This window comes from Sturnira hondurensis, unplaced genomic scaffold (assembly GCF_014824575.4).
Source record: "Sturnira hondurensis isolate 20B ecotype Veracruz unplaced genomic scaffold, ASM1482457v3 Scaffold0023357, whole genome shotgun sequence".
In the NCBI taxonomy this organism is placed as follows: domain Eukaryota; kingdom Metazoa; phylum Chordata; class Mammalia; order Chiroptera; family Phyllostomidae; genus Sturnira; species Sturnira hondurensis.
The window spans coordinates 9346367-9364805 of record NW_028095988.1 but is presented as its reverse complement, the minus strand read 5'-3'; the positions used below and the strand labels follow the sequence as shown (position 1 = coordinate 9364805).

Genomic DNA, 18439 nt, shown 5'->3' with positions numbered 1-18439 from the left:
TTCTGGGGGGCTCTCTTTTGAATAGATGGCTGACTCTGGAGGTCAGCCCCAGCTGACTCAGGTGAGTCCCCCCTGCCATCTGGGGACAGGTTATTAGTGCCACTGAACTGCACCCTTTGTTATAACATCCCATCCCCAACCTGCCATGGCCTTGGGCTTCTCATAACCTCACCTGACTGTCTCTCTCTCATCACTGTCTCCTCGTCCTCACCTAACTTCTCCAGCTGGGCAAGCTGACAGAGACTAACAAGTACTTCCTGCAGGGCATGGGCTACAGTGAGTATGGGGGTCAGAGGCTAGCATGAGGACAAGGGATTGCTGCAAGGATGAGGGATGACCTCTGAGGGGAAGAACCACTTTAGGCTAATTCCTGGACTTAACCGCCACCTGCAAATAGAACTCACAGGTCCCCTGGCTCCATTTGTAACTCTTGCACTCCACTGAGTTGCTGGCCTCTCTTTCCCACCTCCTTTCTGACTGCCTGCTTATTCTTGTCTCCATAATGGCCTCATCCTGCATAACTCACCAGTCTCCATCTCTCACATCCTCCCTGACCAGGGTGGCAACTATTGATGGCAACCGGTCCCTTTTGCAAACCTGTCCCAAAGCAGCCAGTCTGGGACTCTCCCTTCAAGGCGAGAGTGGAGGCATGGGTACAACATGGAGTTCTCCTGTTGAATGGCCCATGTTGCCTTGGTGTGGGACCCAGTCCTCACCTACTCCAGCACTGATCCAGGAGGTACATAGGGCCAGAGTGAGCAAGTGAACGAAGATGGGAAGACCTAGTGGAAAGATGACTTTGATTTTTGTGTGTTTTTTCTAGTATATTTTATTGATTATGCTATTATAGTTGTCCCAACTTTTCTCCTTTATCCCCCTCCTCCCCTCACCCCCCTCACCCTACAGCACTTCCCTCCCCCACAGTCCATGTCCATGGGTTGTACGTACAAGTTCTTTGGCTTCTTCATTTCCTATACTATCCTTAATCTCCCCCTGACTATTTTTTTCCTACCTATTCTGCTTCTTCCCTATAACTTCCCCCCCCCATTGTCCCCCTCTCCCTCCCCCTTGATAACCCTCCATGTGATCTGAATTTCTGTGACTCTGTTTCTGTTCTAGTTTTTGCTTAGTTTGTTTTTGTTTTTTAGGTTCAGTGGTTGATAGTTGTGAATTTGTTGTCATTTTATTGTTCATAGTTTTTGATCTTCTATTTCTTAGATAAGTCCTTTTCACATTTCATATAATAAGGGCTTGGTGATGATGAATTCCTTGAACTTGACCTTATCTGAGAATCACTTTATCTGCCCTTCCATTCTAAATGAAAGCTTTACTGGATAGAGCAATCTTGGATGCAGGTCCTTGCCTTTCATGAGTTTGAATACTTCTTGCCAGTCCCTTCTTGCCTGTAAGGTTTCTTTTGAGAATTCAACTGATAGCCTTATGGTAACTCCTTTATAGGCAATTCTCTCCTTTCTTCCTACTGCTTTTAAGATTCCCTCCTTAATTTTAATCTTGGCTAATGTAATTATGATGTGCCTTGGTGTGTTCTTCGTTGGGTCCAATTTCTTTGGGACTTTCTGGGCTTCCTGGACTTCCTGGAAGTCTATATCCTTCATCAGATTGGAGACATTTTTCTTTCATTATTTGTTCAGATAATTTTTCAATTTCTTGCTCTTCCTCTTCTCCTTCTGGCACTCCCATGATTTGGATGCTGGAACGTTTAAAGTTGTCCTGGACATTCCTAAGTCTCTCCTCATTTTTTTTTTTTGTGTGTTCTTGTTTCTTCTGTTCCGGTTGGATGTTTATTTTTCCCTTTTGTTCCAAATTGTTGGTCTGAGTCCCAGTTTCCTTCCCTTCACTGATGGTTCCCTGTATATTTATTTCCCTTTACTTCACATCGAATAGCCTTCATTTCTCCCTTCATTTTGTGACTGAGCTCAACCAATTCTGTGAGCATCCTGATTGCCAGTGTTTTGAAACTCTGCATCAGATAGGTTGGCCATCTCCCCATCGTTTAGTTCTTTTTCTGGAGTTTTGATCTGTTCTTCCATTTGGGCCATATTTCTTTGTCTCCGCAAACCTGTTACGTGTAAGGAGCAGAACCTTATGTGTTCGCCAGGGCTGGGCAACCCTCTTTGCTGCATTGTGGCACGGTGGGGGAGGGGTCAGAGCAGGAACAATGCCATTTGCTCTGTTCTCATCCCACTTTCTGTCACTTCCCTTGCTTCCCGTAAGCAGTTTGTTCTCTTTAGGTGCTGATCCACAGTTACGTGGATTTGCACTTGTTTGGGGGCCCTGTGGGTCTCTCCAACATACTCTCCTGTGAGGCTGGGAGTTTCTCTTGCCACCACAATCCCCGCAGATCTTTTCTTCAAACTGTAGTTTTGAGTCTTTAGTTTCCTGCACTGAAACCCAGGGGTCTGCAGTCCATCTCGCTCCCCCACTTTCTGCCAGGTTTGTCTGCACACGAATGTGGGATTGCCTTTGTGGTCCACCAGCTGCTGCCTTGCCTCCTCCTCTCTGCCCCGCTGCCCAATTCCACCCCTCCTACCATTTGGTTGAATGTTTCTTCGATTCCTTGGTTGTTGGAATTCTATGCAAATGCTTTTCTGGCAGTCCTGGTTGTTTTTCGTCTTAAAATTGTTTTCCTTCTTTTGGTTGTACAAGGAAGGAAAGTGCTTCTGCCTATGGCTCCATCTTGGCTTGCCTTCTGACCTTGATCTTTGATTGCTATCTAACCTTGACCTCTAGCTTGTGATTTCCCTCAGCCTCTGGCAATGTTGTCCTAATATCTCTTTATGAACCCAGGACCCTAAATGATCCTCTTCCTCATTCTGGTGTTAAGGTAGAAAGGGCATGAATCCCCTCTCCCTAATCTAGGTGTCCATAGATGAGGGATGAGGGTCGTTGTAGTTGTCCATGGGGCCTACCCCAGATTCTCTCTACTTATCCCGTTGCAAGGGTAAGGGACTTGGTGCTGGGTCTCCATTCACTGAAGTGGATATGGCTTCTCATTAACCCTTCAAATTTCTGAAGGATATGGGCCTAAATGAATGTGTCAGGGAGGCTTGCTGGTGGGTTACTGGTCCTCAGGATGTGATAGAAATATCCAGTGTGAATGGAAGTTGGACTGGGAGGTGGTAGGCAGTGAACACATTTGAGGGAAGGTTGGAGCTGGGGCAATAGGAAGGGGCCTGGGGCCACTGGCTGCACTAACTTCGGTAGCTGTCTAGACAGTGTGTGTCTGGAGTGGGAGGGGGAGGGGGCCAAGCTGGGGCAGGGCTGCTTGGGGCTTGGCATGGGGTGGGGAGGGCTACTTGGGGCTCTGACCAAGTGTGTTATGGGTGTGTTATGGGTGGAGGGTGCTCTCCTGTCTCCCACGGCTGCTGCTGTAACAATAAACTAGAGGAATCTGAGCACTGTTCTTATTCTTTGTCTCAGTACGCCTGCATCCTGCCCCTTTCCTACCTTCTCCAGGCCCCGCTCTCAGGCTCTTCTCCAAGTGACATGAACCACGGGAGGGGCTTGTATAGCACAGACATTTCACAAAACGTGACTTCGTAGTCATCGGCCCCTATTCAGTAGAATGGTATTGTCCTTGATATTGATAGTATCTTCGTGTCTTGGGAGAGGCGCTACTTAGAAGACTTCAGTATCAGTTACTGAGAAACACCATAGGGCTTCAGATATATCACCAGCATGATCTTAAGGAAGGAAGGACAGAAAGCTGAAGTGTCTAAGGACATCCTGTGACAACCTTTCTGTAGGATCCTCTCGGAGGTCACCTGGATTCCATTTTAGGTTCAATAAATCACCAGGCCACGCCTCACGGTTTCTAGGGGGCTTGTTGGGTCACCCAGGGGATCCCAGTCTGAAGGCTCCTTCAGGTGAGCCACAGCAACCAGGACCTCCCCTCAGGATTCCTCCTCCCATACCAATCCAAGAACTTGGGAGTTAATTAGACTGTGTTGGGTTCTCTGAGAAGGTTCTCAACAAGTGTCAACAATAATCACGAAGAGAACTTCAGATTTTGTGGCTGTTGCAGGCTGACTCTTGGGATCTTGAGGCATGAGAAGTAAAAAGGAGAAGGCAGTTTGTAGTACTATTGGCCAGAGTACTGTGATGGAATGTTACACGGTTATTTGCCAGATTATAGAAGCCCACAGGCAGTTATACAGTCTCCGCAGTGAACCTGAGCTGACGACTAATGCAGTCTGATGTCTAGTGCTGATGTCCGGGGGGGGCACAGAACATGCTCTTGGGTCTTGAGCATTTCATCACTCCCGTAGGATCAAGTCTATTTTGAATCCAGCAGGCCAGGTTCAGAAGGGGTGAGGGCTTTGGGTGACCACACACAGGGCAGGTAGCAGGTGCTTAATGTGGCATAATTGGAATCATTGGCCAAGCTTGGTTCTAGGTAAAACGGGAAGAAAAGGCAGAGAATCCCAAACAGCATCAGCCTTGACTGCCAGTAGCTGCTGCTGGGCGTTATGGAAGAAGGGAAGACGGGTCTTCTCAGCACATTAAACTGCACAGATAACACTGCTGTGTTAGCAGAATAATCTTGGGAAGAAGGAGCAAAGCTCATCCCTGTGTACCCATGTGGGTGGGTGTGTATGTAGCTGCCATGGGGATGGTGTGAACTGGGTGGTGACCCTGTGTCTGTCCTGTAGGTGTCTCCGTACACAAAGCCCAAGAGTTAGAAAGAGGGAGAGACGCTCTCTGCCGGAGCAAAGGAGAGGGGTGTGCTGTCCTTGACTGACCTCTCTACTTCTTGGTCCCAGACATTCCAGGCGAGTCCATGGGGACGCAGTGCCCCCCTGTGGTTGGCATGGTTCTTCCTAACTTTCCCAGGTTCCCAGTTTCCTTCCTCAGTCTCCCGTGGTTCTTGGTGATTCTACTTCAGGGAGGAAGGGAGGGCCTGACAACCACCACTGTAGGTCCTGTCCATCCTCAAGATCGGAGCTCAGAGGCTCAGAGAAGAGGCGGGGTGACGTCACAGGAGCTGAACCCCAAACTCTTTACTTTTTGTCTCTGCCTCAGCCTTAGGACTCCTGTTTCTCCCTTCCTCTCATTCTCAAGGAATGTGTTTCCCTGACTCCTGGGAGATCAGTGCAAGATGGCTGAGAGAGGGTCGATGGGAAGGAGAATAAAACGGAAGAACACAGTGATGAGAGCCTTGAGGTGTCAGCACGAAAACTGTGGAACTCGTGTCAAAGCGCAGTTCTCTGAAGGCGCCCAAACACTGAGCTGCGGCGGGAGGGACAGACGTTAGGCGTCAGAGCACTCCGTGCAGAGCCCCTGCAGGCTGGCGGTGCTCCTCTCCCAGAGGCCACAGCTCTCAGTGGACGGCTCCCTGGGGTTTCTGTAACCAGCCAGCTCCCAGGCCCCTTCTCCCCGGCTCGCTGCCACCGCCACTGTTACTCAGCCCCAGGGTGTTGCACCAGCGTTTGTTGCTCTGCCCCAGCCCTGCCCACACCTGCTATGCACGCCTTGTGCTAAACTTGCCTCAATTATCCAACGTGCTTTCTGCTTTCTCCAGAGACTCCAATACACAAGACAGGAGGTACCAGTGAAGCAAAGGTGGGGAAGGTAAAGACAGGAAGGAGAAGAGAATCTATACATCGAGCTTTTCTTAGCATCACAGAAACATGGGTTTGAAGCTCAGTTAGTTATGTGATTAAGTTACTTAACTTTGGAGTGCGTTTCCCTGGACTCACAATGGGCATAACATTTACCTGGCAGGGTTGGGAAGGGGGGACAATGCACGTGGAAATAACAGCAGAGGGCCGGGCACATGGCGGGCGCTCAGTGTGGAAACTCTACTATTATGACAACATCCTAGGCCCTGTTCTGAGTGTGTTACGTGTGAATACACTTAACAGGGAAGGGAAGCAGAACAGGATGGTGCCTCAGGGAAATTATTTTCTGTGTCAGACGTTTTAGTTTAGTTTTGCCTTTAGCTTGGCTTTTCACTGACCCCCCAGCTGTGTGAGCTGGGCTGGTAAAGAGGTTAACACATCTTAATTTGTGGGGAGGAGAATGGGATGGACAGAAGACAGAAACAAAATGAGACAAGAGTGAAACTCAGGAGACCTTGCCCATGTTGAGGCCACCTGGGTCGCTACCCTGAGTGAACGCGAAGGGGCCCATGGGTGAGTGGGCCTGGGCTCCCAGGACACACCTTCCCTGTCCGTGTCTCCTCCCAGTCTGAAATGTTCCTCCACCCCACGGTCGGGGGCTGGGCAGCACTCATCCCACTCCTCCTCAATTCCAGATACCGGTTTTTGTGTTTGTGCAGTTTTTAGGAGAAGCAACGCATTGTAGGTTTACTCACCTGAAAGACAAATGGTCCAGGGGGAGGGGCCAGCGGCAGGAAGGGCAGGCCCAAGGAAAGCCACCGCGCGTGGCAGAGCCAGGTAATCGCCCTTGGAATCTCTCTGGCGCCTTTCTGCCTTTCCAAACTCACTGCTTCTTCTTTTTTTTTTAATTAAAAAATTTTTTAATTGCAGCTGACATAGAACATTATATTTATTTCAACATGTATACACATGGTGATTAGACATTTACATAGCTTACAAAATCTAGTACCATAAATCTAGTACCCATTTGACACCATATACAGTTATGATATTATGGATGATATTCCCTATGTTGTACTTCACCTGCCCAGACACACTGCTTTTTAATGCCAAAGCAGGAGGCAGCTGGAAGGAAACAGAAGCTCAGAGACTAGCCGTCGTGTCCCTGAGGTCACACAGGAGGACTCAGTGTGAAAAACAGAAACCAGATGGAAGGAGGCTCCATGGAGCCGGATCTCAAGAGTCTCCTGGACACGTGGGTGGCTGATAGTAGGTACTGGGAGTGGGGTGGGTGTGGTTGGTGTAGGAAAAAATTTAGGTCCCCACGCTGTGTTTTTACAACTCTTCACCTTTAAATGCCGGGAACTCTGGCTCAGAACCTCAATACCTGTAGGCAAGGTGAGAGCAGGCGGTTGGAATTTCAGCAATGCTGCCACGTCTGAGAGGCATGGCTGCAAATGACAAAGTGACTGGGGGCCCTGATTCCAGAAGAGGAGACTGCATCCAACCCTCACCCTTCCCACTCCATGGGGAAGCTCTTAGGTAACCTGGAGGAATGAAGTATAGCATGGTTGAAGGGGGAGGGGAAAGTGGACATTTAAAAAAATTTTTTTTAATTTATTTATCTTTAGAGGGGAAGAGAAGGAGAGAAGTATCAATGTATGGTTGCCTCTCGTGAGCCCCCTGCTAGGAACTGGCCTGCAACCCAGGCATGTGCCCTGACTGGGAATCGAACCGCGATAGTGTGGTTTGCAGGCCCATGCTCAATCCACTAAGCTACGCCAGCCAGGGCGGAAAGTGGACATTTTATTACACATAGCAGCAAAAATGGAACAAGTGTCAAATTTGGAGCAGTGGTCTTTGTACCAATTCTCCAGAGTATAAACACTCAACCAAAACAAAGGTACACATCTTGTTCCGAGTCCTGGATGAGCAGAGGCAACTCGTGGGGAAAATTTGGGACCCAGTTCATGGGGATGATGCCTAGTGAACTCTGCTTAGTCTCAGCAAAGAAATATCTGAGGGCCAAAGCCATCTGGGCGGTGTCTGCTGGTGGTAGGGACACCCTTCTAGATGGGTCCGCAGGAAAGTCAGGAACCTCTCAGGCCCACAAAGCAATTAGGGCCATGAAGGCAAAACCAGCAGCTACACAGCCCCACTTGAGCAGAGGGCCCTCAGGACCAGCTAGCTCCCGGGGCAGAATTTCTAGGAAGGTGACATATAAGAAGGTGCCGGCTGCCACACCCTCTAACACAGCCTGGGCTAAGCCTCGGCCCCCGTCAGCATCTCCTCCAGCCACAGCCAGCCCCAGGGCTAGGCCCAAGGGTGACATGAGAGCAAAGGACAGTATGGAGAGCACGGCCCAGCGTGGTGCAGTGCCCCTCTGCACCAGCCGCAGTCCCACCCCAAACACTACGAGCCCCTTGTGAGCCAGGACAGCAAGACAGAGCTCCACGGTGGCTGCTACTGTTGTCTGCAGCCCCACGGCCAGGCCCTCAAACACTGAGTGGAAGGAGAGTGAGAGCAAGAGGACGAGGGCTCGAAAGGGGCCCTGAGAGGGCGAGGGTGCAGGTCCGTGACTGTGGAGTCCGAGGACACGAGCCCCGCCCATCTCCTCCTCCTGCACTTTGGATCCTCCATCGGCTCCAGGACAGCCCTGCAATGCCAGTGACTCCAAAAGGAAGATGAGGAAGAAACCCAGGGAGATGATGAGCTCTCCGTAGGGATAGTCTGTCTGGGAACAGAGAGAGGGGCTGTGGGTCGGGGGAAGGGAGGGCATGAGGTGGGTGGAGGTGGGATGGGAGACTGGAGAGAATGGAAATGTGGGACTAGAACACTGAAAAGTGGGAGGGGGGATGAAGTCCCGAGGAGATGTGGACATGCAATAAGAATACCAGAGGGACCAAGGGACACAGTGTCAGCAGGGCTGAAATACGGGAATGCGATGGGGAGCATGTCTAAGGGTCCAGGGAAAGAGGGAGAGAGTGAAGCAAGAGGTTTGTCTGGGGTTCCATAAACCCAAAATGATTGGATTGGCTCCTCCCTTCCCTAGCGTCTGAGGTGAGGAGCAGAGGGATTCCCGGTATTCCTCCCATCCTCACCTCAAAAGGGCCTGGGTATGAGGGGTCTCTGGTTCTCCTCACCCTGCAGGCTGGGGGTGGAAAATACTTACATAAGATGAATTAGCATCAGAGGAATAACCCTCACTCTCTGTCCTGTTCTAGGGAGAGAAAAGCAGAAATTAGATGGAGGACTGAGTGGCCCAGCTTCCTGTCCTTCAGCTCCACTGCTTTCCGTAAAGCTCAGTCTGACCTGGCGTCGTCATTCCACAGAACACAAGAGCTGTCATCTCCCCTACTGGGCCACCTGTGTCCTTGGCTCCATCACTTTCCCCTTTGCCCCTTGGTTCTGCTCGTCATTCTGGCCTCTCAGCCCTGCTACTCAGCTGCTCACCTGCGTCACGAACTTCTGGATCTCCAATTCAATTCCCTCCAGGGCCTCAGCAGTCATGTGCATGAGCCCCGCGCCCAGGAAAACACCTGCGGAAATGCAGCCCAGGAGGCTGAGGACCCGGCGGCGATGACCTAATGAAAAGCAAGAGTGACAATGCAGTTGGCAATGAGTGACTAAATGAGATGGACAAAGGTGACTACAGAGCAACAGGCAGCACCCAACATCCAAGCTTGGGGTGGCAAGAGAATCAGCGCAAGGTGTCAGGATAGGGTGCCAGGGTTGAAGTCAGACTCAGGTTATGGGGCCAAAGACACAGAAGGGCTGTACCTGTGGCTGCCTCAATCTGGAACCATTTGAAGCAGATGGGAATAAGGCCACAGATGAGGGTGAGAGCCAGCAGGGCAAATAGGCAGCCAATTTTTACTCCTATTAGCAGTTCCATCCTTGGGGTACAGGCTACGCAGGGGTCTCAGATGACAAATGGAGTTACAAGCTTTGGAGCAGGAGTGGTGCCTTGGGTGGTCAAAGCCGCGGTGTCCACTTGCCAGGTTTCAGGAGGCTGTTGGGTCCTGTTTGGTATTGCCTCTGCTTGCGTAGCCTTGCATAGCCGACTGGGGCCCTGCCCCGGCTTCCTGCCCGCCCCCTACGTGGAGGCCTCTCCCCTGGCTCACACCCACCTGAGCTTGAAACCAGAAACTCCGGACTCCCTGCCAGGCACAGCCCTGTGCTTGGTCTTCTCTTCAGTTCTGTGAATAAGCCAAGGGCTGTGGACTGTTTTCATTCATGCTTGGGGCTGGTCTAATCCAGTCTGTGGCAGCTACTTCCCAGCTATTTTGTGTTGGGGATAATCTGGTCCTGCTTCACTCAGCACATGTGATCTAAACCTTCCATACCCTTTCTACCTCACCTGTAGGTCACTATGCTGACACCTGAACCATACTCTTTCAGAGGGGATTTGGGGCCTCCAGCAGTGGGGGGTGGGGTGGGGGGTGGGATAGGAAGCAGGTGGAGCTGAGGAGCGTGCTGCCGCCACTCTGGGAACTAGTTCACGAGGGGCTCCCCTTTCCTGTAACCCCAGAAAAATAGCTCCAGACATGGATATATCTAGTGGGGCATTGAGATTTCTAGTTTGACAACAGATTCTGTTACCACTTCTGATTGTGCCTATTTCCTAATGTGTGTTGTGGGAGAGAGACGGAGTTTTAATACAATGGAAGCTGCTCTAGTTCTGAAACAGCAAGACCTAGGGGAAAGCAGAAATGAACCAAGCAAACTGAAGGATGCTGCCTGGCCATACAGGGGTGGAGATGGAAGATTCAGCCCTGAAGGGATCAACTCTTGAAGAAAACTCATGAAGTAAACTCTGGGGGAGCTGTTGAACCCCGAGAGAGATGAAAGAAAAGGATGGAGGGAGAAAAACCAGAGGCTAAGCGGCTGCTGGACCCCTATGCAGGTGGCCTGTCTAACAACCTTGAGACCGGTTGAGCCAGTTCTCAGAGTGCTGGGGGCATTTTCCCCCGTACCCCAGATTACTTCCCCGGGAAGTCCAGGTCTCTGGTAGAAGGAGCAGTATTCTCATATGAGAGGGTGAGCTTGAGATTTGTGTGGGAAGGCATTGCAACTCTGAGGACTTGCTTCATTACAGCTATGACGGCTGACCTCTATAAGAATCACAAGATCCATTTCCATTCTTTGTAAACTTTTAATTATTATTAAAACCTCAAACAAATGCAGACATACAGGGGTACCAGCACTTCCATCCTGGATACCAGGTAGCTTTAGCCTTGGCAGGCAGGCATGATACCAGAAAACTCATGGTACAGGTCCTTGTCAACTCTCAGGGGGATCTTTAGCAGCGGACGGAGGAAGCTCAGACGGTGTGGTCACAGGTAAAAGATCGCCCCAGGAGCTGACACGGGCACAGCGATACAAATCCCTGTGAAACAGAGAGGTCAAGGTGGGCTGGAGGTTTCTGCCACCTCCCCCTAATTTTGGTCATAGCCTCTATACCTGCCGTGCCGGCGAGCTGTGATCACAGCATGCTGCATATGCCCATCTGGGCAGCACAGGTGACAATGCACATGGCGTGGCCGTTTAAGAACAGGCTGAGTGATCCGGGGCCATCGAGTAGCCTCCCTTGGAGACCCCCGGGCAAGGATTACCATTGAGAACTTCTCCTCCTTTGGCTTCTTGTTCTAAGGTAAGGGCAGAGAGACTGCTTTGTGGAAAAATATATGGGAACAAAAATTTGACCCCATTCCTGCAGCCCTTTTCATGTTCTGTGTCATGCACATCGAGGTGCTACAATCTCCAGGCTATTTGCTGAATTTTCCAACTCTTCCCACTGCTGATTCATTTTTATCCTGCTTTCCCAAGCTATTTCCTCCCTGCTGTAATATTCCCAGAATACATACCCAGCTGAAGGAGATGGGATGGTAAGCCTGGGAAAAGCTACAGGCCAGGGGCTTAGAAGCTGTCAGCTGGGGACAAGCAAGTTCATGGGGACACTGTAAACACACATTAAAAAACATGAGGTAAAACAAAGAACCACAGATGATAAAACTGAAAAACTAAGAGTGAAAAACAGAGTCAGGAAGGGTTAAGGATAAGGGAGCAAAGGAGCAGGGGGCAGGGAGAGTAGGGAATCCTCGAAGAACTCGGATAGGGACACAAAGCAGTGGAGGGTGGCTTGACTCTGCCCTCTCACTTGTCCTGGACACAGCTGAGCTCAAACCTTTGCATGCTGGGAAAGGTAGAAGTAATACTCACTGGGGCAAAGACAAAACCAGGTCGAGGGTCCAGAGGTGACTTCTCCTTTCCCTGAAACCAAAGGAAATAAAAAAAAAGTTAAGCTGGGCCCAAGGGGTCTCTTCTTATAAACTAATCTCTGTACTCAGTCAACATGAGGGTTCCTTTAACATTCAATCCTGGTAATTTTTAACTCTGTTCTTTGAGTTGGGCTGGCTGCTTCTGTGATACCCAAGACAAAGAACTCTTTGCAGCAGAAGGACAGGAACTTGGCACATAGGATGGCGCTGTCCTTGTCAGCAACTCCACTCTCAAAAAACCCTCTCTAGGACAATTAAATTCAGGATTACACACTGGCTCATACACTCCCAGAGATAAAGTTTTGGGCTCACCCATGTCCTAGGTCAGGGGTCAGCAAACTATTTTTTTAAGGTCCAGAGAGTAGCCAAAATGTTTTTCTGTCCCAACTACGCAACTCTGCCATTTGTAGTGTGAAAGCAGCCGCACACAACACACCCAAATAAGCCTGGCTCACACTCACACAGGTGGCAGGCCAGTTTGATTCACAGGCCCTAGTCTGCCAACCACCACCCTACATCATAAGGACTTTACATGCCTACTTTCCTGAGAGTCGCCCTTACCTTTGTATGACAGTCTTTTCAGTTTTTAAGGGAGTACCAGTCACTGGTGACAGAGAGGTGGGGGGGCGGGAGGGCGAGAAGGAGAAAGAACCTTACGTTAAGGACCAGGTCCCTGGCTTCCATGAGAAGGCAGTGCCCTGCTTGTGTTCCACTCTCCACCAGGACCTGTTCACAAAGGGACAGTGAGCGGAAGCCCTGAATTACATGACAACACAAAGGTCAGTAGCTCTGTAAGAGCGCTCACAGATGGAACGGCAGTCCTAGAGGGAAAAGCATCATATATACAATGGGGATGGTGACCCTAAAAGAGGGTGAAGGACTCTATGCAGGAGAAAAAATGGCCAAAAACGAAGACAAGCTCCCACGTAGAGAAGGAAAAGCATAAACACTGTGAAGCTGCTCTAAAACTTGAAGGGAAGGAGAGATTTCTACTCAGCAGAAAATCACTGGTCTTGCACCACAAGGTTTGGACCACCTCAGCGCGGTCAGCCTCGCCGGGCAGTTCACTTAGGGAGAAGGCGGATACCACCACACTGAACTGAACCCGAGGACCAAGACAAGGAACGTGATGGACCTGCCATCGCCTGCTTCCAAGAGCACAGTGAAGTTCCAGCTCCTTAAATTTCTTCTGCTGTCTTTAAAATTAATTAATCAATTAATTAATTAATTTTTAGAGAGAGGAAAGGAAGGGAGAAAGAGAGGGAGAGAAACATCATGTGTGAAAGAAACATCGACTCGTTGCCTCTTGCATGCTCCCAGCTAGGGAGCTGGCCCTCAGCCCAGGCATGTGCCCTGACTGGGAACCAAACCAGCAACCTTTCAACTGGCGGGCCGATGCTCAGTCCACAGAGCCACACCAGCCAGGGCTCTGCTGTCATTTATCTCCTAACATTCAATGCTGGGTTGCAAAGCTGAGGCCACAGTTTTCCATCTGTCAAATTCTACATTTAGCATACTCTACACATTGCCATTTGCCTTGGGTGATACTGGTAGAAACTGTCTGGAAAAACCCTGTGGAAGATATGGCTCCCATATTCTGAACCACCTGTGGAGGAAGAAAGAGATGTGCCAACTATCAATGTATAGGTATAAACTGAAGGAATATCCTGATGAGAAACGTGGCCCCAATAATAAAAATGCTGGGTGAGTGTGAGATAAAGGAGGGTGAGGGAGTTCAAAATAGGTCCTTCTAGGATGAGCCACTTTGGCATGTGGGTTGTTGTGCGTGGAAGGCACTCAAGACTCTGTGGGCCCAAGAAAAAGTTTTACCTCTCCTTTAAAGAACTTAAATTGGGGGTTGTGCCCATAATAAGAGCTACTACCAGAAATAACTTTTTTTTATATGACCTATCTATAGGACAGGGCAAACTTCTAATTACTGAACACCTGCTGTTTTTATCTGAGAAATGTCCTTCTCCCCTCTTAAGTATCAGGACACCTTATCTCATTAATTGTTTAGTTGTTTGTCACATATACCTCATTTTACCTTTCTGTCTGAGTGTCTCCTGTTTATGGGCTTCCAACACATATGTATATAATTACATTTTATTTGACTTTTCTTGGTAACCTGCCTCATGTCAATTTAATTATTAGACCAGCTGATAGAACCTAGAAGGATAGAGAACATTTTTTTCCGCCCTCACAAGGGTAAGCATGTATTAAAGATAGAGAGAGAATATTGGGTCGCCCGTCATGTTAATCTTCGCCAACCTATCAGCTTGAAAGTGCATCACGTTGTATCTTTAAGAAAACCTTCCTGAGCAAGATCGGGCACTGCAGATCAGGATACCATTTTTTTTCTCTTACTGCGGTGGTTTCCTGGGAAATGTTGGGTTGCTCCTGCTCCGAGGGTTCCAGGATGAACCCAGCAGGAGCGTGGTTCTCCGGAGGGTGGAAGGGGTGGGGGCGGAGCTGATTCCCCGGGGCGGCCTGACATAGCAGCTGAAGGAGAGCCTGCCTCCTAACAGGAGCAAAACTACTGCTTGGATCAAATGGTGCAGCATTAAGGCCAAAGGGAGGGACGCTGACCTCTGGGCAGGTTGGGGTAAGACGTATGCAGTAGGGTATAAGCATGTTTGGATTCCCAGGTTTATGAGACTTGATGGTAAAATGGCTGTTTACAGGAGCCATGGAGACTGACACTGAGACCCCAAGTTTTACGACGAAGTAGCATAAGTAGGTATGAAGTTTGCATTGTCAGATTTGTTTGGTTTCTCCTGAACATAAGATACTTTAACAGAAGATGCTTAGAGAGTAGTATTTTTTTCCTAAGCAACCTGGTTAAACTCAGAAAGTTACATATAACAGCTTGTAGTCATAAATAGAGCATGCTGCCTGTCTTTCAGCCAAGGTTACTGTAAATAATGGGTTTTCAATGAAAATTCTCAATAACCATTATATGTTATTAAAATGTCCTACTTATGAAGATAAGAAAGTTGTCATGCTAAATGACATACCTGAGTTATAAAAAACAATTGAGGGTAATTTAGTCTTATAAATTGAGATGTGTATGCTTCCAGATATATGTATTAAATCTCTTTAAAAAATTAGAAATGTAGATTTAATTTTGGAATCAAAGAGCAAGGGAATTTGCCCTGCCTCCATTTCCCTCTGAATAATATTTAAATTGATTGTGCTAAGTTGGTGTATTATTCTCTCATTCATCCATTGGTTTGGAAAGGGCTCCACAAACTCTTTTTAGAAATTACACTAATGACCATAATAAAATTTCCCAAATCTTGTCTAAGTCTGAGGCTGCTTCCAGCAATGACTGGGTATGGAAGGGAGATGAGACTCCTCTGTTAAGGCCCTAGGTTCGAGGATTCTCCAGTGACCTTGAGAAACAGTCCTGAAAATTGCACAGCAGTCTAGGATGTTTTCAACTTTCCTTTTCTCTCTGGTTCCCTTGGGGCCAGGATAGCATTTCAGTCTGATGGCTCTTTCAGCCTCTACCTGCTCCTTTCCCACTTTCTCTTCTATCTTGGCTTCTGTTTTTCAAACTCACTTATGATTGAAGCCATGAGGGTAGATACTGGAGGACAGTCATGGAATGACAAGACATAAGAGCCAATGAGATATGCTTACAGGGCATGAATATGCAGGGAGTGAGCCAAGAGCACCAGGGAATAAAATTAAAAGTTGTGATTAGATAAGTTGGCAAACAACCAAAAAAAGTAGTGGTTCAGGATGAGCCATTGCTGAGTATGTTTCATTCTGGAGTTTTTCCAAGCACGATGGAAGTTTAAAATTAACCAAGAAGAAACAAGAAGGCTTCTGAAACTAGAGAAGAAAAAAAGAGAACAGCTGAGGTTAGGAATGGTGTGATGGGCTTTTTAAAAATTCAATACTTAAAGACAAGACAATTAATTATAATAAAAGTAATATCACAATATACACATGTACAAAATCATTATACTTTACATCTTAAACTTATCCAATGTTATCTGTTAATTATATCTCAATCAGCTTGGGGAAAAATGTTCATGTAAAGGGAACTGCATGTGCAAAAGCCCTGGATAATGCAGTTTCTGTGAGTGATAAATAAAGTAAAATAAAATAAAAGCAACAGAAAAAATATATTTTACTTGTTCTAATTCATAGAAATAAACATTTAAAAAGACAGGTTTACTGTTAAGGAAGGGCCCCCTGTTTTTACACATTTATTACTTCCACTGTTTTCTATATCTTTTCCCTCATTATCCTTATTATATAGTAAGTATTATTATATGAATATCATATAATATTTACATTATTGTTATTATAGCATTTGGAAAATATATCAAATAGAAGTTGTACAGGAGTGTAGATGGATGTGTAAGAGGGTGCAGCCAGGGAGTCTCCAAAAGAAGGATTTGTAATGGGGTCCAGAACTCAGGGTATCTGGAAAATATTAAAAATATGGGATGTCCTCACCCCGACAAGTCTGAACTGGGGGATGGAACACATGGAGCAGGGCCATTGAGAGTTTTGCATAGCAACAGTTTTGCAGATAACCTCTAGAATGGTCATTTAACATATCTATAACCTTTAACTGGTTTCTTAGATATGTTAAATAGCTGTGGCCCTGCTTTGAGCCAGGGGGCAGGGAGTGACTTCCACCCAGGATGTAACTGGGAGGCAACTTGCCCTGGTTACAGAGCTTGCATAAGAGCTTGGACATGATTGGCTCCATACCACAGGGCCACACCTGCCCAGACTTATTATGGCATCCCAGAAAAGCTGGAAAAACGTGAGAATGCTGGCAGGTGTAACTGATTGTGGGAGGAGTCAGAAATGGGGCTGCAGGGGAAGATTGGTGCTGAGATTTAAACCCAGGCACAGCAGCCATGACAAGAAGAACCACATGGCTTTAGCAGAGAGGAGGAACCACGTGGCTTTAGCAGGGGAGAACCATGTGGCTTTGGGTCTTCTTTTGCCTCACAGCTTAGGAAGTAGAAAAGCAAGATGTAGCAGCAATGGGGAGTTCTCTCTTAGCAGTTTGGAAGAATGCAGGAAAGATGCTGCAGGAAGGAAAGGGGGGAAAGGACTCTTGCTGGTGGGCCATGAGAAGGTGCCATGTGGTTTTGGATTAAGAACTGGAGATCCTGGTGACACAGGTGGTGGTGCTGGGAACTGAGGGAGGCCTGCCAGCCAAGCATAGATTAATGGGAAAAGCTGAGGGCTACCTGAGCCACAGACTTCTATTCTTGTCCTGAGATGTGGTAGCCCAGACTGGGCAAAGTGGGGATGAAGGACTGTGTGTGTTTGTGGGTGTTTTAAGGGACTTTGGGATTTTAATGAAGACATTAAGTAATTACCCTTAAGTCTGTATAACTTTTGAGTAAATAATTCCCTTCTTTTTTCACCTATCTCTAACATGGAGAATTATAATTCCCTGGCAGTGGGCAAGGCTAAGCTAGCACAGAGGACCCCAGGAGAAGGGAGGTCCATTCAGTAACAATGTGTGAACCCTTCTCTGGTGTCCAATAAGGGAAAATCATGATAGACCACATGTGTAGTAGCTTTAAAGTAATACAACTACTTGCACATGTGCAGTAAAAGCCCACCAAAACTAGCCAGGAAGGATCTACCCTGTAAAAATAGAGTCCCTCCAGCCCATGAGGTCAATCTCTGCTTGGAGTTGGCCTGCTCCCATGTTCTCTGCTATAAACTCTGGGTGTTCGGTTCAATTCTTTGTCCCCATCACCCAGAATCTGGTTACCTGTGCCAACCTGTGACAGATGGATAATATGCTTGCCCTAATCATAGGAATTAATATAGAAATAGTCAAACTAAAATAAAAATCTATGCAACATGGGCAAGAGTAGAGTTATGGAAAGTTATTTTAAAGAGAGAAAAGGGCTACACGATCATCTTAAGAAAAAATATGTCCAACAGAAATGAAATCAGCAACAGAAGTAGAACAAGTAGAAAGTCACAGGGCCCAATTACTCTAGTGTTCAAGAAATAGGCAGCAGAGAGAGGCCTGTTATAGTTAACACAACGTGGCAGCTTGCAAAGGCCATCCATACTCAGACATTTGGTCAAACACTATTCAAGGTGAGTCTGGCAGGATGTTTCTAGATGAGAGAAGCTTTTGTTTTTTTAAAACCTGGGCTCCTTTCATTCAGGCCCTGTGCTAAGAGCTGGGGATGGCAGTGGGTCAAGAAACACACACTGTTTCTGTCCCTACAGTGCTCACTGTCAGGCAGAGAAGAAAAATCATTAAGCAATCACTGAATTGTGATGAATGTTATACATCAAAAACTGGATTTCACCTTTGTTTCTTTGTGGTAAAGCTTATTTATTTTTTACTTTAATAACCTTTTATTTTTCAATTGCAGTTGACATACAATATTATAGTAGTTTCAGGTGTATAATCCCATGATTAGATATTATATAACTTACTAAGTTATCACCCTGATAAAACCTAGAACCTATCTGACACCATACATAGTTATTACAATATTATTGTATTGGCTATATTCTTTAGGCTGTACTTTACATCCCAGCGACTAGTCTGTAATTGTCAATTTG

General features: G+C 47.5%; 2 protein-coding genes across 4 annotated transcripts; both read right to left on the bottom strand.

Moving 5' to 3' along the window:
- Positions 1-7394: 7394 nt before the first annotated feature.
- LOC118980914 (zinc transporter ZIP2-like) lies at positions 7395-9650 on the bottom strand. Of its 3 annotated transcripts, none has more exons than XM_037037627.1 (4): positions 9363-9650; positions 9036-9166; positions 8755-8802; positions 7395-8316 (listed from the first exon to the last, which is right to left on the bottom strand). In XM_037037627.1, the coding sequence occupies exons 1-4, from the start codon at positions 9475-9477 to the stop codon at positions 7684-7686; spliced, it is 927 nt and encodes a 308-aa protein (XP_036893522.1). In that variant the 5' UTR covers positions 9478-9650; the 3' UTR covers positions 7395-7683. The 3 variants fall into 3 exon arrangements, with proteins under 3 accessions (XP_036893522.1, XP_036893523.1, XP_036893524.1); XM_037037628.1 differs by having other exon boundaries at positions 8226-8316; positions 8684-8802; XM_037037629.1 differs by having other exon boundaries at positions 8227-8316; positions 8755-8797.
- Positions 9651-10729: 1079 nt separating this feature from the next.
- Positions 10730-13057, bottom strand: LOC118980931 (methyltransferase-like protein 17, mitochondrial). The gene is made up of 6 exons (XM_037037656.1): positions 12862-13057; positions 12521-12590; positions 11805-11855; positions 11450-11542; positions 11046-11230; positions 10730-10971 (listed from the first exon to the last, which is right to left on the bottom strand). The coding sequence occupies exons 2-6, from the start codon at positions 12545-12547 to the stop codon at positions 10866-10868; spliced, it is 462 nt and encodes a 153-aa protein (XP_036893551.1). The 5' UTR covers positions 12548-12590; positions 12862-13057; the 3' UTR covers positions 10730-10865.
- Between the last annotated feature and the right edge of the window lie 5382 nt (positions 13058-18439).

Excerpts from the sequence above, each read along its gene's own strand:
- LOC118980931 (XM_037037656.1), bottom strand. The coding sequence starts at position 12,547 with ATGGAAGCCAGGGACCTGGTCCTTAAC. Across the intron at positions 11,543-11,804 it reads CTGGTTTTGTCTTTGCCCCA|TGTCCCCATGAACTTGCTTG; the intron begins GTGAGTATTACT and ends GTGTGTTTACAG. Across the intron at positions 10,972-11,045 it reads ACAGCTCGCCGGCACGGCAG|GGATTTGTATCGCTGTGCCC; the intron begins GTATAGAGGCTA and ends TCTGTTTCACAG.
- LOC118980914 (XM_037037627.1), bottom strand. The coding sequence starts at position 9,477 with ATGGAACTGCTAATAGGAGTAAAAATTGGCTGCCTATTTGCCCTGCTG. Across the intron at positions 8,803-9,035 it reads TCCAGAAGTTCGTGACGCAG|AACAGGACAGAGAGTGAGGG; the intron begins GTGAGCAGCTGA and ends TTCTCTCCCTAG. Across the intron at positions 8,317-8,754 it reads CTGATGCTAATTCATCTTAT|ACAGACTATCCCTACGGAGA; the intron begins GTAAGTATTTTC and ends CTCTGTTCCCAG.